The sequence below is a fragment of the Nerophis lumbriciformis genome, linkage group LG01 (assembly GCF_033978685.3).
Source record: "Nerophis lumbriciformis linkage group LG01, RoL_Nlum_v2.1, whole genome shotgun sequence".
NCBI classification, from domain to species: domain Eukaryota; kingdom Metazoa; phylum Chordata; class Actinopteri; order Syngnathiformes; family Syngnathidae; genus Nerophis; species Nerophis lumbriciformis.
The window spans coordinates 16,453,083-16,480,729 of NC_084548.2; the positions used below are offsets into that span (position 1 = coordinate 16,453,083).

At 37.0% G+C, this 27,647-nt stretch overlaps 1 protein-coding gene across 4 annotated transcripts in view; it reads right to left on the reverse strand.

The window, feature by feature from the left end:
• The window catches only part of LOC133616704 (TOX high mobility group box family member 2-like), a 270,313-nt gene that overhangs the window by 88,294 nt on the left and 154,372 nt on the right, over nucleotides 1-27,647 (reverse strand). For 3 of the 4 annotated variants that reach the window (XM_061976294.1, XM_061976302.1, XM_061976276.1), the window contains one exon: nucleotides 15,948-16,007. The exons of the other annotated variant lie outside the window; for it this stretch is intronic. In XM_061976294.1, the coding sequence (XP_061832278.1) occupies nucleotides 15,948-16,007 (60 nt within the window). The remainder of the gene's footprint in view (nucleotides 1-15,947; nucleotides 16,008-27,647) is intronic. 4 annotated transcript variants of the gene reach the window in all.

Sequence of the window (27,647 nt, forward strand, 5' to 3'; positions counted from 1 at the left end):
TGGACAAGTTGTCGTGTTATACGATATCAGTATAAAAGTATGATTAGTCAACAATATAGGAAGTACTTATGATCGTGGGGCTGGAAGTATGATGGTCAGACTTTCCAACGGCTTCTTTCCTCGTGCAGTTAATCTTCTAAATAACTAACATGCTTGTATGCTGGAGCGCAGTCACCAGCCTTTTTAAGCCCAATATCCCTGTTCTCAGCCAAAAACCAAAGCAAGATCTACCTCTGTGTCAACTATGTATATATATATATATATATATATATATATATATATATATATATATATATATATATAAATATATATATATATATATATATATATATATATATATATATATATATATATATATGTATATATATATATATATATATATATATTGTAGCGTCCCGGAAGAGTTGGTGTTGCAAGGGATTGTGGGTATTGGTTCTGTTGTGTTTATGTTGTGTTGCGGTGCGGATGTTCTCCAGAAATGTGTTTGTCGTTCTTGTTTGGTGTGGATTCACAGTGTGGTGCATGTTTGTGAATGTTGATGTTGTTTTATAGGGCCACCCTCAGTGTGATAGGTGTGGCTGTTGACTAAGTATGCTTTGCGTTCACTTGTGTGTGTGTGTTTTAGAAATTGACGTGATCATTAAAAGTACAAATGGTCGCACATTGCGTCAGCAATTCTTAACTTCTTCAAGGAAAGACGTTTGTCAAACCCATCCAACGCTACAATATATATATATATATATATATATATATATATATATATATATATATATATATCAGTGACGTGCGGTGAGGTTCATGGCTGGTGAGGCACTGACTTCATCACAGTCAGATTTACAAACATATGAACCCTAAAGAGTATCTTATTCACCATTTGATTGGCAGCAGTTAACGGGTTATGTTTAAAAGCTCAAACCAGCATTCTTCCCTGCTTGGCACTCAGCATCAAGGGTTGGAATTGGGGGTTAAATCACCAAAAATGATTCCCGGGCGCGGCGCCGCTGCTGCCCACTGCTCCCCTCACCTCCCAGGGGGTGAACAAGGGGATGGGTCAAATACAGACGACAAATTTCATTACACCTAGTGTGTGTGTGACAATCATTGGTACTTTAACTTAACTTTAACTTTACACACACAAACTGTAGCACACAAAAAAGCACATTTAATAAAAACAACGTTATTATGGTCTTACCTTTACTTACAAATTAAGTCCATGCGCCACAACTAAAGCCCTCACTTAAACTTTCCACGTGCAAGATTGAATCTATTTAAAAAAGTGTAACCGAGGGTTTATAAATGTCGCCTATACTGTATGAAACTACAAAATAACAAACACGGAGGCTCCAGTTTACACGAGGACCACTTTATTTACCTTCTTTCAAAAACTTCCGCTCCACCCCATGTCATCACTTCCGCTCTTAGCGCCTTCAAAATAAGAGCTCGAGGCATATACTGTATAGCAGCGCATAACAGGAACTTAACATCACAAAGAGGAAAGCCCATGAAAATAGGTTACAAAAGTTATTTAATAAGAAGCCAAAAAGTGCAAAAACAATAATGTTCGTGTTGGAGGAGTTGTGAATTAGATACACCTGCAGTCTGCAGGTGTACCTAATGTTGTGGCCCTGCAGTCATTCACAACTCCTCCAACACGAACATTATTGTTTTTGCCCTTTTTGGCTTCTTATGAAATAACTTTTTTAAATAGATTCAATCTTGCACGTGGAAAGTTTAAGTGTGGGCTTTAGTTGATATAACAATTATACGGCGGGGGTGCAGGAGGCGGGGCTACTGGAGTCTCAGCCAGTGCGTCTTTTGCAGCCGTTTTATGATCGCTCAGCACAAGAAATACGTTACACACATACAGTTGTTGACAAAATACACTGTACATTATATACCTCAGCTAACTAAACTATGGAAATGTATAATATAGTTCATATAGCAATACAGTCTCACTGCACAGCAGGCCAGCAGTTAGCCGAGTCCGGAATCCATGTTGAGGCACTGAGTGACGTGCCTCAACTGGCTGCTGTTCACCGCACCGTCTCTTCTCAGTATTTGAACGGCAAATGTGAAAATTCAGCGATTTTGAATACAAATAATCTAAAACTGGTGAAGTTAAATGGAAAATAACTTTATAGTATAATCCCTGAATACATATAACAATTTAATTAATTTTTTTTCTTTTTACATTTTTTTTCTTTCCATGATGGCAGGTGAAGCCCCGCCTCACCTGCCTCTAGTGACTGCACGTCACTGATATATATATATATATATATATATATATATATATATATATATATATATATATATATATATATATATATATATATATATATATATATATACATACATATATATATATATATATATATATATATATATATATATATATATATATATCTATATCACCGCGTTGGTGACCCCTGCCCTACAATAAAGGAAGCAAAAAGGACAGTATTGAGTACAAAAAACTAACTAATTGACAATAAAATAAGGGCTATAAACATTAGCAATAAAGGAAAAATGACAATGTAATTCACACACACATTCAAACACTGATGGCGGGAGCTGCCATGCACGGCGCTAACCAGGCCCATCAGGAGCAAGGGTGAAGTGTCTTGCTCAAGGACACAACGGACGTGACTAGGATGGTAGAAGGTGGGGATTGAACCAGTAACCCTCAGATTGCTGGCACGGCCACTCTCCCAATTTTGCCACGCCGCCCCCAAGGACACCGTACAAAATCACAACAATAAAATCAAATTGGATAAAAAACAACAACAACAACAACAACAAATATAGAGAAGAAAAGATTATTACAAAGAATAGGCAGTCAGGAATAGGTGTGTTTTGAGTCTTGATTTGAAGAGGGATATTGAATCTAAGTTACGAAGGTCTGGTGGTAAAGAGTTCCAAAGATGTGGGGCAGAGCGGCTGAAAGCTCGAGCACCCATGGTGAAAAGGTAAAAAAGCGCTATACAAGTACAACCCATTTACCATTATAAGTAAGTAATTTAAAAAAACATGCACATTTTTGCTAATTCTGTCACCAGGTTGGCTAAGTTGACACTGAATGTCTGACAGTGCAGCTGCAATGAGCTGTGTTGTGTTGTGTAAAAGGATCACGCCTGACATTTGCCTGCAAGAGTAAAACTAAACATAGCTGGGAGTTAATCCTACATAAGCACAACAAACCGCATTGTTTGGCTGAGCGTTCATTAGGTTCATTTACGACGACACGATTAACTGAGTTTTTTTTTTTTTTTTTAAATGACTAAAAAAAAGTAAGACCTGAATTTTCTTATATTTAGTTCCGGGCGATGTTCTTTTGCAACCAACCATAACAATAAAGTCACATGGCACAGCAGGGCACCTGCGAGCTGAACACTGGAGAAGAATACACTGCTTCTTTGAAGACCAGTGTTGCCTTGCTCTGCTGCAAAAGAACTTCACACAAGTTCGAGGGAGACCCACAAACTCCTTTTAACTTAAAATACACTCCTATACACAACTGCTTCTCTGAACCCTCCTTTTGTTGCCTCTCATTTTCCCTACACTATCACGTATATGAACATGCATGCAGGCTAATTACAGGGTGAGCAAAAGCCGGCCAAAAAAACCTTCCAAAATATACACGGAGGACATGTCTGCACAAACACTCAAACAGATCAAACCTGATATGAATCCAAAGAACACTTATTGTCCATTGTACCAAATTAGAAAATGTGTGGTCGCGGTTGAAGGTAGCCATTTTGGTTTGACTACGAGCCTTGTCATGCAGCTATTACGCTGCTGCAAAAATATACACTGCATTCAGCATTATTTGACACAGATGATAATCAGAATGAAGTGAGATGCTTTACTAGTGGGACACAATACGGCAAGAGGGTGATTTTACGCTCAGAAGTCACAGACCAATTTTTAGTTGCCACAAAAGTAGCACTTAACATTATTCTGGCAGCTCAAAGAGTTCTAACTCATTATTTCTGTGCACTGTTCCACAACAACAACAACAACAAAAAAAGTTCCTGGTCTTAATACTCAGCACAAATGATGATTGCCTTAATTTCACTGAGCAATCCATGAGAATATCTGACCAACTGTACATTTTAATAAAAGTCACAGATGTGCACAGGCAATCTAGATTTTCCAGATAACAGAAAATAATGATTTGTTGAACAAACTACTCCTCTAATGGCTTTGAGAAGAAAAGAAACACAAACAAAAAAAAGCTGTCTACACTTACGCACTATGGAAACAATCAATATCATGACGAAAAAGTACAATGGTCAGTGCCTTGAAAACATCTTGTTTGAATAAACTGATTCTGTCCGAGCAGACAGTAAACGGCCGCTTTAAGGCTGTTTCTGATTAGCGGTTTTCTCTTTTTAAGAGTGCAGAGATGTTATGTGTAATGCAATCTACTGGCTGTGTCAAACTGCTACCTCAATGTGTATGCCGTGGAAGACCTCAGACATGCAAACAAAGGAGGCTCTGTTCTGGCTTCATGCACCTTTTTCACAGACATGCATAATGCTATGGCTCCTATATGGGGCATGGATCCAGAATTTCTTTCAAAGTAAGATCCCTGTGAAGGTGCATCGTCTTGGAAGTGAACTTTCAGTCACAGAAAAACCAAAGGAAAATTGCTCAGATGCTTGTGTGTAGAATAATTTCATTCATGATGCAGTAATCCCCCATTTCAAATTGACGCAGAAAATTATTCCATATTGATTAGTCTGATTTAACTTCAAAAGAAAGACAAACACAGCAAATGCATGAAATTAAGCATCCATTAACAAATGACTCACACACAGCAACTCGATAATTCCGTTTGCATGACATTCATTAAATGTAGATACCGTATTTTTCGGAGTATAAGTCGCACCTGCCGAAAATGCATAATAAAGAAGGAAAAAAACATTAGGCAACTTTCATAAACTATGAAAAAAACTGCGACTTATAGTCCGAAAAATACGGTACTTTAAGGATATTCACACATTTACCTTTTTAGATCGCAGAGCATTGCAAATGTTTCGATTCAAACTATGTTCAGGATTTAACGGATTTAAGGCCTGATAAACTAAATGTTTGCGTGTACAGTAATATAAAAAGGTGCAAACTTGATAGAACACGCAAAGCCGATCTATTAAGCTTGTGCGCAGACAGTTGAGTCTCTTAAGTGAGCAAAATAAGGAGTGTGTCTGTCGTCATGACTATGCAGAATATATGCTGATTAGGGCTGCGACAAATAGTCAGCATTGTTGACAATAAAATTTGTCGCCGACAATTATATTTGTCAGCAATAGTTTTTCCAGGCGGAAGTGGGTCAGCAGGAGGGAGGACGTGGTCTCAGCCTCGATAAGAGTGTTAACGTATGCCTCGCTAGCTTGCTAATAAGTGTGAGACGAAGTTGTGTGAAAAATAACTTTAACTTTATTCCAGCCAAAGTTAGCCAGCTAAGTTTTGCCCACATCACACAGGCCCCAATGCGGAGGTATCATAAGATTAAACACAAATTATTAAATAGCCAACATTTTAAAAATTAATCAAAGATAGAATTCTACACATTGAGTCTATTAAGAGTGCTGAAACTGCCAAGAGATAATTAATAGTCAATACACCAGTGTGCAGCTTTTTAAACGATCGATTTTGTGTTTTGTTGTTTGTTTTAATTGCTGCTGTTTTAACAGTTGTTTTAAAAAAAAAAAATACATAAACAAGGCTAATTGTTTTTTTTCTTTAGCAATTTGCCTTCCATTGTAAAAGTCATTTTAATTTTTTAATGAGCAGCACAGTTACAATAAAAATTTATATTTATGAATGAATTAGTCATCTTTGTTGTTAGCAAGCGCATGCCTGAAATAACTTTAGCTGCATTTAGAAGTCGATGGTAAAATTAGAGGCATTAAATATGTGTACGATTTATTATCCAACTGATCGATTAATCGTTAAGATAATCGTGGACTAATCGATTATCAAAATAATCGTTTGTTGCCGCCCTAATGCTGATCTTTGGAACGGCCACAATACTGGGAGGAGAAGATACAAATACAATTATCGAACAAACACAGTGTGATTTATTGAGGCCAAAAATTTACTGCGGCCGTTGTTTTGCGTCCTTATGTGGTACGTCTAGACAAGAAAGGAGGTCCCTCACTGCAGCTCGGTCCCATGTATGCTTGTCAACATGTATAAAAATAAAAAATATTAGACATATTGTCTATTCAGCAATATACTTTTATAATATAGCTGCTGCAGTTTGCAACTAGCTCAGTTACATTTTTCAAAGCTAAAAATATAACAACAACGCCATTGGTTACTATTAGTGTTTTAATAGAACACATTTGTTTTAAAACTCTCTATATTATTCACAATTACCAAGTTTAAGTAATAAAATCATTTTCGTGCATACACATACAAAAACAGTCCAAGGGAAGCAACGAAAGCTACATTCACTTCAAATGAGATGCTCGTGCATGTGTTACGTACGTTCGTAGTTATGTCATTACGTCCTAGAAGCCATAAGAGGGTGGGATATAACGCTTAAAGTACATTGGAACTTTAGCGGCCTTTGCAACCAGCTTCTTCAAGGAGCTGTTTAAAAGAAATACAATTGACGCGTTTTTTGTGTCTGCTACAAGCTTTTTTTTAAATGACGTTTGTTTTTTCAAAAATATATGAAAAAACGTCTTGCAATATGCATATTCTTGCGTCGGGAGCGCACGCTCGGAGTTAGTGCCAGCATCTCCCAAGAACGCACCTTCGCCGCCCTAAAAAAGTAGGTTCGGTTGTAGATCGCAATGCAGGACTGCGTCTAAAATACCCCAAAAAAGTAAAGTATGTCTCATGCATGTTTCAAAACATAACAAAACACTTCATGTCGCAGCATTATAAGATAAATGGGCAGTAATTGAGTGTTTCCATGGAAAAAGTTGCATATTACACGCAAAAATTCTCATTTAAATAGGGCGGTCTGCACTCATTATCAATCATACACTCAGTCTTGGTAGATTAAACCCAACACGCTTAGCGTGTAGATTTAGGATTTTATTAGATTAGGCCCCAAATAAGTTAAAACCCTTAAATTGAATCAATTCAATGGCAAAGGGGTATCATAACACAAATAATAACTTGTAATTTTACACCACCAAAATACATTTTTTATTGTAGACTTGCTTGTCATAAGCGCAAAGGCGCATCTGTCATTGTCATGGCAACCAGGACACCTCTGATGTGTAGCTTAACACTAAGGTAACTGCTACTAAAAACATTGGTGTACATTAAATCAATAAGAATGTTGATTTCGAGACAGGACTGTGTCACAGGTGAGTTGTGTTATTGTTTAGTTTATATATTTGTTGGGTTATAGATTACGCTTCACAAGTGGACGTGGTTATTAATTGCTGTAATGGCATCTCACATTGATGTCTTAAGGCAGTGGTTCTCAACCTTTTTTCAGTGATGTACCCCCTGTGAACCTTTTTTTAATTCAAGTACCGGTACCCCCTAATCAGAGCAAAGCATTTTTGGTTGAAAAAAAGAGATAAAGGAGCACGATGTCATCAGTTTCTGATTTATTAAATTGTATAAAAGTGCAAAATATTGCTCATTTTTAGTGGTCTTTCTTGAACTATTTGGAAAAAAAGATATAAAAATAACTAAAAACTTGTTGAAAAATAAACAAGTGATTCAATTATAAATAAAGATTTCTACACATAGAAGTAATCATCAACTTAAAGTGCCCTCTTTGGGGATTGTAATAGAGATCCATCTGGATTCATGAACTTATTTCTAAACATTTCTTCACAAAAAAAGAAATCTTTAACATCAATATTTATGGAACATGTCCACAAAAAATCTAACTGTCAACACTGAATATTGCATTGTTGCATTTCTTTTCACAGTTCTTTTTGACAGACATTTTAGAGAGAAACCTGTGCTTGTGCTTCACTGAGTTTATGAACTTACATTCATATTTTGTTGAAGTATTATTCAATAAATATATTTATAAAGGATTTTTGAATTGTTGCTATTTTTAGAATATTTAAAAAAAATCTCACGTACCCCTTGGCATACCTTCAAGTACCCCCAGGGGTACGCGTACCCCCATTTGAGAACCACTGTCTTAAGGAACAATGGTACAAGACTGGCAGGCTGTTTAATATTTGTACTTTAATAGACCGCAGTGCAAGTTAATAATTGTGCTCGTATTATATTTAACCATCAATGCCACAGAAAAGGCCATGCACACTTCATCCCCCTTTCAAATTTCAAATTATTGTGGCGCATTAAAGGATTTTGGGGAATTAAAGCCAGAGAGTGAACTTTGTGTTTGTGGCGGCGAGTTTCAGGAATGGTGAGTAAGCTTCTCTTTGACATCACTGACAGAGCATCAACTGCAGCTGAGATGTTTTGAAAAGCCCAAATTGCTTGATCCACTAAGAAGGTATTTGTTGACACAACAGTGCAGACCAGGTGATTGACACATGGCTGCTGCAGCGGCGCAAGTACAAAAGCCGGACATTTATCCCAATTAGCGGCCAACATGTGTATGCATGCAAAGTGACATAATTAGGGCAGACCAGGAAATGTGGCTAACAATAACGAACCCTCAGTCTGTGATGTGAGCTTTAAGTAGACAATAAGCTGTTAAAGCTCCCACTCGACCTCTCATTACAGTCGCTCAATCCCAACATCAAAGGTAAGACAACCTTATGGCTATAGATTTACAGTGTGTGTATGTATGGTTGTTCTTTTCTGTCTATCTTTGCAAGAACCAATTTAGGCTTTATACCAAAAGTCCATTGTAGTCACGTTTTGGGGAAACGTGAACAGGTCTTGGCTTCTTGATATGTGTGTCTGGGGTTAACACATGGGGTTTATAAGACAGTTAGGATCATATTAAAAGGTCAGTACACTACAAACTCTTTTGTCAAAAGTAGTGTCTCCGACTGAAAAACAAGCATGGGAAAATATTAGGGCTGCAACTAACGATTAATTTGATAATCGATTAATCTGTTGATTATTACTTCGATTAATCGATTAATAATCGGAAAAAAGAGACAAACTATATTTCTATCCTTTCCAGTATTTTATTGGAAAAAAAACCCAGCATACTGGCACCATACTTATTTTGATTATTGTTTCTCAGCTGTTTGTACATGTTGCAGTTTATAAATACAAAGAAAAAGTTAAATAAATAAATAATTGCCTCTGCGCATGCGCATAGCATAGATCCAACGAATCGATGACTAAATTAATCGCCAACTATTTTTATAATCGACTAGTTGTTGCAGCCCTAGAATTTTTTTTTTTTCTTATTGTTGGTGCACCTAATTTATGATTAATTGTTATCAAATGACGACAATTTCTCTCTAAATGTTCTGCCAACGAATCGATGACTAAATTAATCGCCAACTATTTTTATAATCGATTTTAATCGATTTAACCGATTAGTTGTTGCAGCCCTAGAATTCTTCTTATTTTTCTTACTGTTGGTGCACCTAATTTATGATTAATTGTTATCAAATGACGACAATTTCTCTCTAAATGTTCTGAACTCCTGCTTCAATGCGAGTATTATATTGAGCCAAAGGAGGAGTTCTGCCATAAAGGAGGTCTACTGTGTATTGATATATCGCAACTTCCCACTGTTGTTGTGTTGTTCTTGAGCTGAGTGCTCCAATACTTGAGTAGCCAAGTACTATTGTGCCTGAAGTACTTCAGATCATGATCAATTAGGACTAGGGCCCTAAAAATAAAAATAAAAATTTAAATCCTGATCATTTTTTAATATAATACGATCTCGATTAATACCACAATTCTTTATATTGTTTTTAACCAGGCAGCCTCAAAACATCTGGACTAAAAACTAAATAGAGTTTAGTTATTTGTTCATGAACATTCCGCGTAAATAACAAAATAAAATAAATGAGATTAACATTAAAACAAATGTAAAAAAATACTTATATATGTATTATATATATATATATATATATATATATATATATATATATATATATATATATATATATATATATATATATATATATACACATATATATATATATATATATATATATATATATAAAATATATAATATATATGTAATATATATATACCTATATACATACACAATACATACATATATACACATAAATACATATAGTGTACATATACACATGCATATACATGTATATATTTGTACATACATACATACATACATACATACATACATACATATATATATATATATACATATTTGTTATATATACATATATATATATATATATATATTACATATATATATATATATATATATATTTGTTATATATACATATATATATATATATTACATATATATATATATATATATATATATATATATATATATATATATTATTTTATTTTTTATATATATAATCCGATCTCGATTAATATCACAATTCTTTATATTGTTTTTAACCAGGCAGCCTCAAAACATCTGTACTAAAAACTAAATAGAGTTTAGTTATTTGTTCATGAACATTCTGCATAAATAACAAAACAAAATAAATGAAATTAACATTAAAACAAATTTAAAAAAAATACTTATATATGTATTATATATATATATATATATATATATATATATATAATATACTTTATATATATATATGTAATATATACTTTATATATATATAATATATGTATGTATATATATATATATATATATATATATATATATATATATATATATATATATATAAAGACATACATACATAATACATACATATATACACATAAATACATATAGTGTACATATACACATGCATATACATGTATATATTTGTACATACATATATACAGGTATATATATATATATATATATACATATATATATATATATATATATATATATATATATATATATATATATATATATATATATATATATATATATATATATATATAAATATATTTGCTATATATACATACATATATATATATACATATATATATATATATATATATATATATATATATATATATATATATATATATATATATATATATATAAATTAACACTGTGAACTATTTTACATTCGTTAGTGCAGTTAAGCCAAACCCAAAATAAACAAATTGCCTCATCGGGTATAAAACTTTTGATGCCGTTAACATCATTGCAACTTGCAAATATGCATCCTATTTGTTAATTTAGATTAATGGATAATTACAAATCTAAGCCACAGTGCCATGTTAAGCTGCCAGTTCACAAATTCTGTTAACTTTTACAATACCATGTAACCGGGAGTGGAGCTTGAAAAGGTCGACTCTGATTGGCTGTTGCCACGGACGTTTTCGCCATGTTTGATCAATTTAATATGCAAAAAGCTAATCACTGTGATCGACATGAAATTAGTGATGATTATAATCACCCAGCCCTATGATCAATTCCACAAAACCATTTTGGTTCATGCAGATGATTGGCTTTTACCAGTTTTCTAAAAATTGGGGCACTTGCAACCAAATCTAGCATCAAGTACTCGTAATCATGCATATAAAGAAAAATCAACAACTTGCCAACAATATGCGCATAAATTGAGACTAGCCATCACATCACTTTTCTTTTTCAGTATAGGACGTGACAAGCGTATGTGTATTTCTGTGCCCTTGGCCCGCTGGTCCTGACCCATCACTGACAGTTTTTAACAAGGTGCTAATTGATGAGGAGGGTTCACCTCTTCATGTTTTCACGCTCACTGCTGGATCAACAAATCATGGCGTTCCAAAATTGAGCCATATGTCCAGCCGAAAGCAGCTTGGAGCACTCAACGTGTCTACCTCCCCGACTGTGACTGTGACTGTAAAGCTCCAGAAGGCAAGGGAACGGGTGCGTCAACGACGCTGCAAGCAGTGAGAAGTCGCTGCGATGAGCTGTGAGTGACCTGTCGACTCACACAGTGATAACATCGCTGATGGTTTAATCCGTATATGTTATGTTCAGGATAACATAATCCAGCAAAAGGCACATGTTTTATGGTTTATGGAGAATGTATAGCTTTTCCAACATGGGGAAAAAAAGGACCAACGGAAAGATCCCCTTAAGTGGGTTACAGTTCAAAGATATAAAGCTCGACTGCAGCAAGAGACAACTCATTAATTTCTATAACTAAACATTATAGTTCACTTTGGAAGTATTATTATTATTCATCCTTATTATCTTTGTTTATATTGTCTGACTTGCAAAAAAAAATCTGCATATTCATTCTGACAGCTTTCTTTTTGGCCCTTCCACATTGAAGCAGATGGAAGAATAAGAATAGCCAAGCAATCCCAATAACAATCCAAATAAACAACTTGCACTGAAACAAAGCTTTTTGAGCACTAAGCCTTGAGGACTACTGTGCCCAAAGCCTTTTTTTTCAGGTCAAGTGAATCACAACCAACAGCTCCAAAAAAAAAAAAACACGACTGTCTATTTCAACGTTGATACTTGCGCAAACAATTAATAAACATAACAGAGGCATGGCTTTAAAGGACCCATAGCGTCCAGATGACCGGAATTTCTCTAACTCTAGTCTTTAAATAGACCACCCTTTTAGACCAGTTGATCTGCCATCTCGTTTCTGCTCAGGTGACCACAGATGAGACGCTAGCTGTTCAAAGTCGGGACCCGGGGTGGACCATTCATCTGTGCATCAGTTGGGGATGTCTCTGCGCTGCTGACTTACCCACATATGCAGTCCTCTCCCAAGGTTTCTCATAGTCATTCACATCGACGTCCCACTGGGGTGAGTTTTTCCTTGCCCTTATGTGGGCTCTGTACGGAGGATGTCGTTGTGGCTTGTGCAGCCCTTTGAGACACTTGTGATTTAGGGCTATATAAATAAACATTGATTGATTGATTGATTGATATTACTTCAAAACTGATGTGGTTAACATTATAAGCGAAGAAGAAATATAAAAGTAATTTCCGGCCTGCCCTGCTCTACCATCTCCTCTTCCACAGACACCAAAGCCTGTGTTTCCTCAAACTCTTTCAGCAATTCCTCAAGCATCTTGAGGAAAACCTCAGTAGAAGAGGACCCGTAATACAATACTAGCGGCTTACCTTCGTCTTTTTTTCTAATTTTTTAACGCCTGGTCTGCTCTTCTTTTTCCGTTTATCCCCAGGTTCTGACTTTCTGGTCTCTCTCCCCTAAAATGTGCCCCTGATTTTCTGGATCGCATTTGGCTTGAGTCTTAAATTTATTCCATCCAAACCCTTCTTCTTTAGGTCAAAAACATCAAAATGATTGCTGCAAATTATACTCCTCTTCTCTTCTCTTTTGGTCCGTCCCATTTTGCGCAAGTCAATTTGAAAGAAGAGGTCCACACTTTCCTCATATTCCCATCATTTGGAAACGTATGCAGACTGACTCCTTCTTTCGTTGTATCTCTACAACCTGCAACAATGTATATGGCAGCCATATTTGAAAATTCCTTCAAATTCTGCATGAAAATATTGTGATTCAGGATGAAAATGCGACAAAAACACATACTATGAAATATGAAATTTCAAGTCTTCTGTAGGTGGTGTCAGCAGGCTGATGAAGGCCTGCCCACATTTTGGAGTTAAAGGTGGGCATTCCAAAATGTGCTGAAACCCGTTAGAAAACAAGCCTAAAATGACTAATGTCTCTATTTTGGTGGGAAGTTTACCTGTAGTCATCGTTTTTAGGTCCAGAACTATGAAATAAGTGCCAAAATGTCAGCATTAGAGGGGCCCTTTAAGTTTGGAAAGTAATGATGAGATTCCAATGACCAATATTTTGGATACCGTATTTTCCGGACCATAGGGCATGAATGGTCTATTTTTTCATATATTAAACTCACCGGATTTTAGGGCGCATTAAGGAGTCTTTTTTTTTTTTTCTGAATTGAAAACACTTCCTTGTGGTCTACATAATTGTCATGGTGGTTCTTTGGTCAAAATGTTGCATAGATTATGTTTTACAGATCATCTTCAAGCCGCTTTCTGACAGTCGCTTCCGGATGTGGCATTTTGGGGGCGGTCTTATTTACGTGGCTCACCTTCGACAGCGTCTTCTCCCCGACATCTTTGTTGTAGCGGTGTAGCGTGCAAGGACGGGAGTGGAAGAAGTGTCAAAAGATGGAGCTAACTGTTTTAATGACATTCAGACTTTACTTATATCAATAACAGAGCAGCATCTCCTCATCCGGAAACAACAACACAGGAAATGTGTCCCGTGAAAAACCGTCCGACCGGAACTCTCTAATAACTAAAGTTCCTTGGATGAATAATTTAAACTCACTACACCGGTATGTTTTAGCGCTTTCATGGCAAGTTTACTGACAGATACAAGTAAGAACTTTACACTACTTTATATTAGAAATGGCAAAAGCGGAGGATTAATGTCACATAACAAGAAGATAGAGGAAAAAGAAGAAGCTTATCGACTCATGGACGCACGCAATTTTTCTGGACTTCTGCAGATCCCAAATGCAGATCAGCAGGTACCAGAAGGTAAGAAAAGTTGCTTTTGCATAATATTGCGAAACAAAACGCCAGATAATATGTCTTACCTTATACACACACACCATAATAATACTTGAATGTTTAATGTGCCAACAATTATTCAAGCAGTGCGGCTTCATAGCTTACCAAAGTCGTACTAAAACATTTTGATATATTTTTGAGCGCTGTGCGTAATGTTCTATATTTTCAATGGAACATTTAAAATGTTAATGTTGTTTACTTGAGACATATTGCACTCATAGTGCTGTCTACTAGGGCTGTGAATCTTTGGGTGTCCCACGATTCGATTCAATATCGATTCTTGGGGTCACGATTCGATTCAAAATCGATTTTTTTCAATTCAACGCGATTCTTGATTCAAAAACGATATTTTCCCGATTCAAAACGATTCTCTATTCATTCAATACATAGGATTTCAGCAGTATCTACCCCAGTCTGCTGACATGCAAGCAGAGTAGTAGATTGTTGTAAAAAGCTTTTATAATTGTAAAGGACAATATTTTATCAACTGATTGCAATAAAGTAAATTTGTTTTAACTATTAAATGAACCAAAAATATGACTTATTTTATCTTTGTGAAAATATTGGACACAGTGTGTTGTCAAGCTTATGAGATGTGATGCAAGTGTAAGCCACTGTGACACTTTTTTTTTTTTTTATTATAAATGTCTAATGATAATGTCAATGAGGGATTTTTAATCACTGCTATGTTGAAATTGTAACTAATATTGATACTGTTGTTGATAATATTAATTTTTGTTTCACTACTTTTGGTTTGTTCTGTGTCGTGTTTGTGTCTCCTCTCAATTGCTCTGTTTATTGCAGTTCTGAGTGTTGCTGGGTCGGGTTTGGTTTTGGAATTGGATTGCATTGTTATGGTATTGCTGTGTATTGTTTTGTTAGGTTGATTAATTAAAAAAAAAAAAATAAATAAATAAATAAATAAATTTTAAAAAAAATAAAAAAATAAAAATAAAAAATCGATTTCTTAAAAATGAGAATCGATTCTGAATCGCACAACGTGAGAATCGCGATTCGAATTCGAATCAATTTTTTCCCACACCCCTACTGTCTACACTTATCTCTTATATTTGACTGCCGTCTACTGGTCACACTTATCATTACACCATGTACCAAATAAAATAGCTTCGAGGTGAGTAAGCTCAACCAAACGTATTCCTTACATTAGGCGCACCGGGTTATAAGGCGCACTGTCGAGGATTTTTAAAGGATTTTAAGTGCGCCTTATAGTCCGGAAAATACGGTACATTTAATGAACCATTATGTATTTTCTAGATGCTATTTTTACAACAGTTCTACATTTCCAACTTTTTCAAATTTTCTAGATGCCTAATTGTTTGAAATGAATCAAAATCTTCATGTGTTTGAATGTGTGATTGGTGACGTGTGATGCACTCACCTGGTTTGGTGACCGAAACTCTTGGTTATTGTCATTCATGTACATGTTGTCACCATCAAACTGTGGGGGAAAAAACAAAAAGGAGACGTAAATATGGTGTTAAAAAGGTGGTTGGTAAAATAAATAAATAATCGCATCAAAGGTGGGGAGAATCTCTTTACGGGTGGCCTGAAGTGTGAGACTAATGACTTTGTCGCTTTGGTTAAACCTTGTGGTGGCATGGCAGCGTCGGTAATTACTGCTCGTCAGCGGGGCCGGTAATTAGTCCACATGAGCTCAGTGGCGAGAGATAGGCTGTTCCCCGCGGGCTCTGCGGTGTATGAGAAGGAGTGTCAATGAGTCAGCGCACGGCGGCGACACGCTGCGTCTTCAGGAGTGTAGCTAACAAGGCATTGAAAGATCGCTTGCTGCAGGTGTCTGACTGCGGGGGTAAAGGACTCAAACCGTGACCCTTGACCCCCCCTGCGAGAGTGTGTGGAAACAATCCTGGGCCGCCACTTGAGCGCTACATGCAACTGATGTCAAGTACGTTGGAGGGATTAATCCCAGAGGAATTTTCCTGCAAAGATGAGCTGTGACAAAAAACCGACTCACTCTGTTTTTAGCTCAAGAGAAAATGAGATTCCTCCCCACAAACAGCTCAGTAAGTGAACAGGTGTGGTGGCAAGGTGACGGAGAAACTGCTACCCTGTTAAGAGGAGACGTATTGTGAGACGCCCTTGGCGTCCAAAGGCATCACACTTTTTCATAGCACGCTGGCGGCAAACAGAACAAACCTTGACTGGGCTGGATAATAACACTTGTGCGCACACACAAAGGCACAAAGAAACTCAATGTGTCAAATGAAGACCCCTCGTTTTGTTTGCCGACGGAGGTCACTCTTTGTAATATCGCTGCACAGAAGCCAGACAGCAGAGACAACATGATCAAACTCGACAGCGTTCCACGCCAGATTCCTCAGATGTGTAGCCCCCTTTTTATTGTTATTGTTCGGGGTGGTCTTTGAGCGGGGGGGGGGGGTAAAAAAAAGAAGCCTTGAACACATTGGATAGGAGAGGACAAGATATAATATGACATTCTTGTATATACTGACTTAAAACAGACTTCTATCAAGACGTAAACAGTCGTCGCTTGATCCGAATGAACAGATTGCAATAATAGCCCACATATAAACAAGTCACACCTAATCCGATGACATTAGACAGCGATATAAGCATTTGCATGTTACAGATGATTTTCCATGTTACATTAATATTGCTGCCAAATGTGCAATCTGAATCGGACCCCTCTTAAATTAAGTTGACATACCGTATTTTTCGGACTATAAGTCGCAGTTTTTTTCATAGTTTGGCCGGGGGTGCGACTTATACTCATGTGTGAAATTATTAACACATTACCGTAAAATATCAAATAATATTATTTAGCTCATTCACGTAAGAGACTAGACGTATAAGATTTCATGGGATTTAGCGATTAGGAGTGACAGATTGTTTGGTAAACGTATAGCATGTTCTATATGTTATAGTTATTTGAATGACTCTTACCATAATATGTTACGTTAACATACCAGTGGTTATTTATGCGTCATATAACGTACACTTATTCATATAACGTACACTTATTCAGCCTGTTGTTCTTTATTTATTTTAAATTGCCTTTCTAATGTCTATTCTTGGTGTTGGGTTTTATCAAATAAATTTCCCCCAAAAATGCGACTTTTATATGTTTTTTTCCTTCTTTATTATGCATTTTCGGCCGGTGCGACTTATACTCCGGAGCGACTTATAGTCCGAAAAATACGGTAACCCTGCGTATATACAGCACGCTGGTTTGAATGAACACACAAACAGATACAATGACAACGTCAACAATATTGAAACCATGTTGCTCGATGAAGAAAAACTGTGCCAAATGTAGCAATAACACATGTAATATTCAAAATATTATTCTGCCTCCTATATTTTTCATCCCATTCAAACCATTTTAACTCATTCATCACATGTGTTACCATTTTTTTAATGTTCAAACGTTCCAAGAATTCCTAATTTTCCTGGACATTTTTTTTCCCATTCGAAATAAGTGGACGATTTTTCAAACGTCCACATTTCCCACATTTCTAAAAAACAATTTAAACCATTTCACCATCAAAGCACTACACTTGTTTAGGACATTCATAGTATCCTATTTTTTGTGTCGAAAACTTCCACATGTTCCCAAATTTCCTACATTTCCTTAAAAAGTGCAATACATGCACAATTTTTAACCGATTCACACCATTCTAAAGCCAAAATGTTCTATGAACTAAAGTTCCTTGGGTGAATAATGTAAACTCACTACACCGGTATGTTTTTAGCGAGTTTACTGACAGACATAAGTAAGAACTTTAAACTACTTTATATTAGAAATGGCAACAGCGGAGGATTAAAGCCAAAATGTTCCTTGATCATTTCCAGGGTGTACACGGCCTTCCGCCTGAGTCCTGCACCCTCGCGACCCCGAAAGGGACAAGCGGTAGAAAATGGATGGATGGATGAATGGCTATATGATATATAATATATTATATAATATATATACATATATATATATATATATATATATATATATATATATATATATATATATATATATTAGGGATGTCTGATAATGGCTTTTTGCTGATATCCGATATTGTCCAACTCTTTAATTACCGATACCGATATATACAGTCGTGGAATTAAGACATTATTATGCCTAATTTGGACAACCAGGTATGGTGAAGATAAGGTCCTTTTTAAAAATAATAATAAAATAAAATAAGATAAATAAATTAAAAACATTTTCTTGAATAAAAAAGAAAGTAAAACATATAAAAACAGTTAGAAACTAGAAATTAATGAAAATGAGTAAAATTAACTGTTAAAGGTTAGTACTATTAGTGGACCAGCAGCACGCACAATCATGTGTGCTTACGGACTGTATCCCTGCAGACTGTATTGATATATATTGATATATAATGTAGGAACCAGAATATTAATAACAGAAAGAAACAACCCTTTTGTGTGAATGAGTGTGGGGAGGGAGGTTTTTTGGGTTAGTGTACTAATTGTAAGTGAATCTTGTATTTTTTATGTTGATTTAATAAATATAAATAAATAAATAAATAAATAAATAAATAAATAAATAAATAAATGAATAAACGATACCGATAATAAAAAAAACGACACCGATAATTTCCGATATTACATTTTAAAGCATTTATCGGCCGATATTATCGGCAGGCCGATATCGGACATCTCTAATATATAGGGTACATCACATGGGGGTGTGGCCATTATTACACAGTAGCGCCTTGCTTCTCATCATGCCGGCACAGAAGCAAGGCACTACTGTGTAACAATGGCCACACCCCCATGTAATGTACCCTATATATATGTACCGTATATTCCGCACTATAAGGCGCACCTAAAAACTTTAAATGTTGTCATAAGATGACAGTGCGCCTTATAATCCGATGCGCCTTATATATGGACCAATATTGAGCCATAACAAACCTAAACTTCATTTTCATAAAGTTTAGGTCTCGCAACTACGGTAAGCAGCCGCAAACTTCATTTTCCCCCGTAGAAGAAGACGTTCTTCTTCTACGGTAAGCAGCCGCCCCCGTAGAAGAAGAAGAAGCGCGTGGTGCATGCTGGGATATATGACTGCGCGAGGCGTGCCGTTTTGATTTGCATTTGTTTGTTTATGTAAAGACCCCAAAATGGCTCCTATTAAGAGACACGCTTACGAAGCAGAGTTTAAACTTAAGACGATCAGTCATGCAGTAGAACACGAGAATAGAGCAGCAGCGAGAGAATTTAACATAAACGAATCAATGGTGTTTAATTCGGACACTGAAGAAGAAGAATTTGAGGGATTCGTGGATGAGGAATAACTTCATAAAGTGAGCTTTACATGTTTATTTTGTGTGTTGTGTTGTGTGACATTAACGTTTGAACAACGTTGAGTTATTGATATATTGTTATTGCTCTGCACTATTTCGAGTGTTACTATATTGTGATTGCACTAACGTTTGATTTACCGTAACAGTATCACTGTTTTTTACTTGTTTATTGAATCAGGGAAAAGTTCCCCTCCACTATGTGATATAAATGTTGCACTACATGTTATACCTTGCTGTTGTTAAAAGATAAACAAAACACCACGTCACTGACTTTACCTCGGGGAAAATAATAAAACAGCTGTTTATTCATTTTGGGAGTGAACAGAGTTGTCAGAACGCTGGTTTGTAATCTATTAATAAAGTTTGACTGACCTATCTGACTGTTTTGTTGACATTCCCTTTAGCGCAGCTCCATCTAATGCAGACCTGGGCATTCTGCGGCCCGTGGGCCACATCCGGCCCTTTGTGCGTGAGGCCAATCATAAATTACAAAATAAATGTAAAAAGTATCTATGTCGAGTGTGCAATACAACGGTGCTGCTTTTGTTTTGAAAAGCGTTACTTGTATTACTTTTGTGTGGAAGTATGCCCGTGTGTGATTGTGAGTGAATGTGAACAGCGGCAATCACAAATTACAAAATACATTTTAAAAATCATCTATGTCGTGCGTGCAATACAACTGTGCTGCTTTTATTTTGAAAATTGTTATTTATGGGCTTATGTCCGGGTGTAACCTGTGAGTGAAGGTGCACAGCGACAAGTGATGCCCGGTTACTTCTGAGATGTCAGCTCACACTAAAAAAAGAAAAGTTGATGACGAATGGCGTGTTTTCAACAAGACATGGAGTGCCAAGTGTTTCTTTACAGCAATTAAAGGTAAAGCCGTGTGCTTAATGTGTGGTACACAGGTTACTGTGTTTAAAAAATTTAATTTGAATCGCCACTACACGACGAAGCACGAGGAAAAATACCGGAATCTGTCTGATGAAGCGCGCGCATCATGATGTGTTGATGGTAAAACTGCAAACCCAACAAGGACATTTTGCCAAATTTTACACCCCCAGAGATGCAGCCATCAGGACAAGTTTCATCATTTCTCACAAAATCGCCAGAAAAAGAAAGGCGTTTTCCGACGGAGAGTTTATTAAGGAGTGCTTATTGGACTCTGTTGCGCTGATATGTACGGAGACTTTGACTGTTTTTCGCTGGCTTTGGATGAGAGCTGTGATGTACGTAACACCGCCCAGCTGCTCATCTTCTTACGTGGGATAACTGCAAACTTTCAAATCACGGAGGAGCTGGCAACCATGCAGTCAATTAAAGAGACAACCACAGGTAATGACTTGTTCACATAGGTAAATGCGTGTTTGGACATGTTAGGACTGAAATGGGACAAACTGGCAGGTGTGACAACAGATGGTTGTCCAAATCTGACGGGGAAAAATGTTGGATAATGCAGGATAAAGTGACAGAAATTAACTCTGTGCAGAAATGGAAATTGTTGCATTGTATTATACATCAGGAAGTGTTGTGTAAGACAGTGTTAAAAATAAAACCATTAAAAGCAATCTGCTTTTGTATAAAGTTAAGTTAAGTTAAATGAAATTATTATTATTATTATTAATTATTATTAAATTATTATTTATCTTACGGTACATCAAAAATAATATTGAGCAAAATTTAATTGAAATATTGTCGATGTGGCCCTCCAGCAGTGCTCGGGTTGCTCATGCGGCCCCCGGTAAAAATTAATTGCTCACCCCTGATCTAATGGATGCATAGGTATAATCCGGTGCGCCTTATATAAGAACAAAGTTTTGAAATATGCCATTCATTGAAGGTGCGCCTTATAATCCGGTGCGCCTTATAGTGCGGAAAATACGGTATATATATATATATGTATTTGTTTACATTTTGATGCCGGTGAGCTACGGTGTGTAGTGAATCATGTTTAGCTATCCCTCGTCCTGCAGGGATGATACTTGTAAGAAACGTACTTTATTTGTCGCCATGGAGGCGAGGATTAGTGATTTAGAAGTACCGTATTTTTCGGACTATAAGTCACAGTTTTTTTCATAGTTTGGCCGGGCTCCAGTGCGATTTATGTATGTTTTTGTCCTTCTTTATTATGCATTTTCGGCAGGTACGACTTATACTCCGAAAAATACGGTAGCTAAAACACAGCCGACTGCGGCAATGACACAACGTGACGAAATATGATTAATTAGTATCGCGGTACTATACTAATACCGGTATACCGTACAACCCTAATATGCATATACATGAATACATAACAATGGTATTCTATCACACAAAACACAGAGCTGAGAATTAGCAAGCAATAATAAAACCCTGTGCAGTGAAAGCTACATTCACTTCAAATGAGGTGCTGACTAATTTACTGGATGCTAGGGAGAAAGAGGCTAATTTGCGTAATGAAGCATCGGGAGGGGGGTGAACTGCACAGTTTCATTCCGCTTTCATATTAACCTAGTGGTCCAGATGGACTCAGGATGAGAATACAGGTTTGTAATCTCACAAGTTCATCTGGAGGTAAACCCCAACTCAAATGTATCCAAAAAATAATCATACATTGCAATAATACTGTCATAAGCAGTTCAAGTCAAAGGTCAATCCATCAGTCAATCACTGATAAATACCACTGCAGAGTGCAAACATTAATTTATCACAACAAAGTACAAACAATAATCAAAGGCCCCTTTTAGCCAAGAAAAAAAATGTGTGCCTGCTCGACAATCAATAAAAAGCAATCTGACAACTGCTACTCAATTTAAAAAAAAGGGCTGGTTTGGAATAACATAAAACAAAACTGCATGGTTGTGAATAAGGACAAACAAAGGGAATAGTGTGAGAAACATGCCTTCGTTAAAGGGGAACATTATCACAATTTCAGAAGGGTTAAAACCATTAAAAATCAGTTCCCAGTGGCTTATTTTATTTTTCGAAGTTTTTTTCAAAATTTTACCCATCACGCAATATCCCTAAAAAAAGCTTCAAAGTGCCTGATTTTAACCATCGTTATAAACACCCGTCCATTTTCCTGTGACGTCACACAGTGATGCCAACACAAACAAACATGGCGCATAGAACAGCAAGCTATAGCGACATTAGCTCGGATTCAGACTCGGATTTCAGCGGCTTAAGCGATTCAACAGATTACGCATGTATTGAAACGGATGGTTGTAGTGTGGAGGCAGGTAGCGAAAACGAAATTGAAGAAGAAACTGAAGCTATTGAGCCATATCGGTTTGAACCGTATGCAAGCGAAACCGACGAAAACGACACGACAGCCAGCGACACGGGAGAAAGCGAGGATGAATTTAGCGATCGCCTTCTAACCAACGATTGGTATGTGTTTGTTTGGCATTAAAGGAAACTAACAACTATGAACTAGGTTTACAGCATATGAAATACATTTGGCAACAACATGCACTTTGAGAGTGCAGACAGCGCAATTTTCATCAATTAATATATTCTGTAGACATACCCTCATTCGCTCTCTTTTCCTGAAAGCTGATCTGTCCAGTTTTGGAGTTGATGTCAGCAGGCCAGGGAAGCTAGGGTCGATATTCTTCTCTTGATCATCTTCGGTGGCATAAGGGACGGTGTGAGCCAAGACATCCAGGGGGTTTAGCTCGCTCGTATGCAGGAACAAACTGCCGCCATTGCTTGCCGTGCTACCGAGGTCCTTTGTCCCTGAATTGCTCACACACTCCGGCAGATTCAATGGGGGTCTGGCGGCAGATTTCTTTGACTTTATCGTTGGAAATGCATCTGCTTTGAGTGTCGCAGGATATCCACACATTCTTGCCATCTCTGTCGTAGCATAGCTTTCGTCGGTAAAATGTGCGGAACAAACGTCCAATTTCTTGCCACTTTCGCATCTTTGGGCCACTGGTGCAACTTGAATCCGTCCCTGTTCATGTTGTTACACCCTCCGACAACACACCGACGAGGCATGATGTCTCCAAGGTACGGAAAACAGTCGAAAAAACAGAAAATAACAGAGTTGATTTGACTCGGTGTTTGAGAAAATGGCGGATTGCTTCCCGATGTGACGTCACGTTGTGACGTCATCGCTCCGAGAGAGAATAATAGAAAGGCGTTTAATTCGCCAAAATTCACCCATTTAAAGTTCGGAAATCGGTTAAAAAAATATATGGTCTTTTTTCTGTAACATCAAGGTATATATTGACGCTTACATAGGTCTGGTGATAATGTTCCCTTTTAAAGAAGAGCAAAGGACACCATCAGTGCTGATTAAAGGTTGTTTTTATTCCGCAGCAAGCTGGCACTATGTACTTTTGCTTCTTGAGCTAATTCATCCCGAGTGGTAATGACAAAGCGTCCAGTCACCTTCCAATCAAGTTTCTCCTGCCTTCCCCCCCAGAGTGGACTGGTTTCTTTGTGCAGAAACAGTCCATCTGGCTTCTCTGGAGATGTTTATATATCTGTGTTGATTCTCCTGAGTACTGCATTTGAACAGCACAGCTCCTCAGCAAAACACAAGTGCGTCGGTCATACTGTGCAATTTGGAGTCCCGAAGGCAGACCGCAGACATGAGCAATGCCCGTCAAAAGAGGCCGAAGACAAGCTGGAAAGGTCAGCCATTTTGTGCTTCAACATGGCTGCCCATATATTGCATTGTAAAGCTGTTTTTCCCTTCCTCTCTCCCTTATAGAGCGCTGCCCTGCTCTTTCTCTCTCTCCCACTTAAAATGCCAATTTATCCTGGACCCAATGCTATCAGCTCTGCCATTACTCCGCATTTACAGCAGAAATCATCTTCTCATTCACCGCTCTACCGTTCCTCTCCATTCTCACTTCTTTTCCCCCTTTTCTCTCTCTCTCTCTGGCATATTCGCATCGTCTCCACCTCGTGCAGCAGTTACAGTACAACCTCCCTCTACATCTCTCCCCTATGCTTCTTCACAGGGCCTTGGCATCGCTCCTTCCCCGGCAGTCTAATTGGGCATTCTGCCTGAGACAAGGGCCTCATTAGGCAGTAATTACACACATGTTGTTTTCGGCAAACATCTCTATTTGGATTGCTTTGCATGGTAATTGTTCAGCGGGGACCACTGCTTGCATTGTTTCCCTCCGTGACACACGTGATGCTGGGAGGATGCGAGAGAGAATAATAATAATAATAATAATAGCTTGTGCAGGAGCGATGAATTAGAAACTAAAGAATGCATAACGGATAACAAGGAAGAGCAAATAAGTAGCCGGCCTTAAAGGATGAAGGTAAGGGCCTGAATCGAGAAAGACAATGATTAATTGGGATTTTCGGCGGAAGACGACGAGCAAATAGGGGGAAAAGTAGCACAGATACACAACTAGGTCATGGCTCGCAATCATTGACAAAAGCTGGGTGTTTCACGGCTAATGAAGCAACGCTAACTAGCATAGTGAAGGGAAAACATGTAATATTTACAGGACGCTAATAGTGCCACACAGTGCTCGGAGCGTTTCATCTCGGGCAGGTCAAGCGCGGGGCGTCCGTGTGATAGCATCCGTGCAAGGCCGCGTGTGATTGATGGACGATTCTTAAGCTCCTTGTAAAACCTTGTAGGCGACATCTGTTGGCGCGCGCACACACACACAAACACACAGGAATCCATCCTTTTTCATGCGTTTCCATTTATTTTGCGAGTTAATTCCTACTGACATCTCTGAAGTCCACTGTCACATTACTATTATTATTTTGCAAGCTCATTAAACTTTTAACACAACGCGCACGGTACGAAAAATATGAAGTATGCAGCGGATTATTAAATTATTCAACAAAGTAGTTTAAAATGCACTCACCAGCTGCCACATTAAAGTCCTGCCTCTAGGTAAATAAAACACTTTTTTTTATATAATATAACATTAGCCCTGCAACATAGCATGCTAGATAGCGCCGAGCTCATTATGCAGAAAAATAATGGATGCAAATGTGCTTTCATATTACAATATTATGTGTACGCTGGAGAAATACTTTTTTTTTTTTTAAGTTAAGTGAATTTTTATTTGGCCAAAGAGATTTTTTTTTAGCTTGATATGACAAAACCAAAGTTGCAAAATACTTTAAGCAGTTGCGTTGATGTAATGAAACTCGGGCTGCTAAAGTTAGGACATGCTTAAAAATCACAAAAATATTGCATTTATCACATATGAATCTTAAAACAACTCATGGTTCGATTCCGATTCTTATGGTGAAGATTCTTAATTCAAACTAGGGCTGCAACAACTAATCGATTAAATCGATTAACATCGATTATAAAAATAGTTGGCGATTAATTTAGTCATCGATTCATTGGATTTATGCTATGAGCATGCACAGAGGCAATTTTTTTTATATTTTTTGTATTTTAATTTTTTTAATAAACCTTTATTTATAAACTGCAACATGTACAAACAGCTGAGAAACAATAATCAAAATAAGTATGGTGCCAGTATGCTGTTTTTTTTTTCAATAAAATACTGGAAAGGATAGAAATGTAGTTTGTCTCTTTTATCCGATTATTAATCGATTCATCGAAGTAATAATCAACAGATTAATCGTTAGTTGCAGCCCTAATTCAAACCCATTCTCGCAAAATATGATGTGGGATAAAAATGACATGCACCTGGGGATAGGTTGATTGGCAACACTAAATTGGCCCTAGTGTGTGAATGTTGTCTGTCTATTTGTGTTGGCCCTGTGATGAGGTGGAGGTAGCGGGGGTGTATATTGTAGCATCCCTGTGCAGCACTAACTCTTCCGGGACGCTACAATACACACATACACACACACACACACACACACACACACACACACACACACACACACACACACACACACACACACACACACACACACACACACACACACACACACACACAAACACACACACACCATGTAGTGTCACGGAAGAGTTAGTGCTGCAAAGGATTCTGGGTATTTGTTCTGTTGTATTTATGTTGTGTTACTGTGCGGATGTTCTCCCAAAATGTGTTTGTCATTCTTGTTTGGTGTGGATTCACAGTGTGACGTATATTTCTAACAATGTTAAAGTTGCTTATAGGGTCACTCTCAAATCCCAATGGTTTTTTCCCCCCAAAAATCGTGCAGCCCTAGCAGAGATGGCATCAAAACTGTATTTAAAAATATATATAAAAATGAATGGCAATATTAAGAATTCTATTCTTTGAATTAATGAATTGATTTAGAATCGAAATAAATAAGAAAAGTGATTTGGATGATTTTTTCAGCACCCCGAGTAAACGCAGATTAATCACGTAATTTATTTTGTCACATGTTCTTTTACCTTAATTGCAAATTGTTATCTTACGCCAGTGCAAAGACGAGTGCGGCGACTGCGACGAGTGTGCTCACTGGCAAAATTTGATTTAAAAAAAATCCCGGATGAGACTTTAGATACAATTGTTACCAGGTTTTGAGCAAATAAATGATGTGCATTCAAGTAACACAAGAAGTTTGTGTCCGACTGATAATAAAGTTGCACTTGTGTCAAAATATTGGGGTCTATTTTTAAGTGAATTTGAATTCTGCAAGCAAACAAGTTACTATGATTAATCATGATTAATCTAAACTAATAGGTGCGATTAATCTAATTAAAAAAATTACTGCATTTCCCAGACTATAAATAGCACCAGTACATAAACAGCACCCACCAAATTTGAGAAGACAAACATATTTTTTCATCAATGGTCTATTATTCACATTTATATATATATATACAGGTAAAAGCCAGTAAATTAGAATATTTT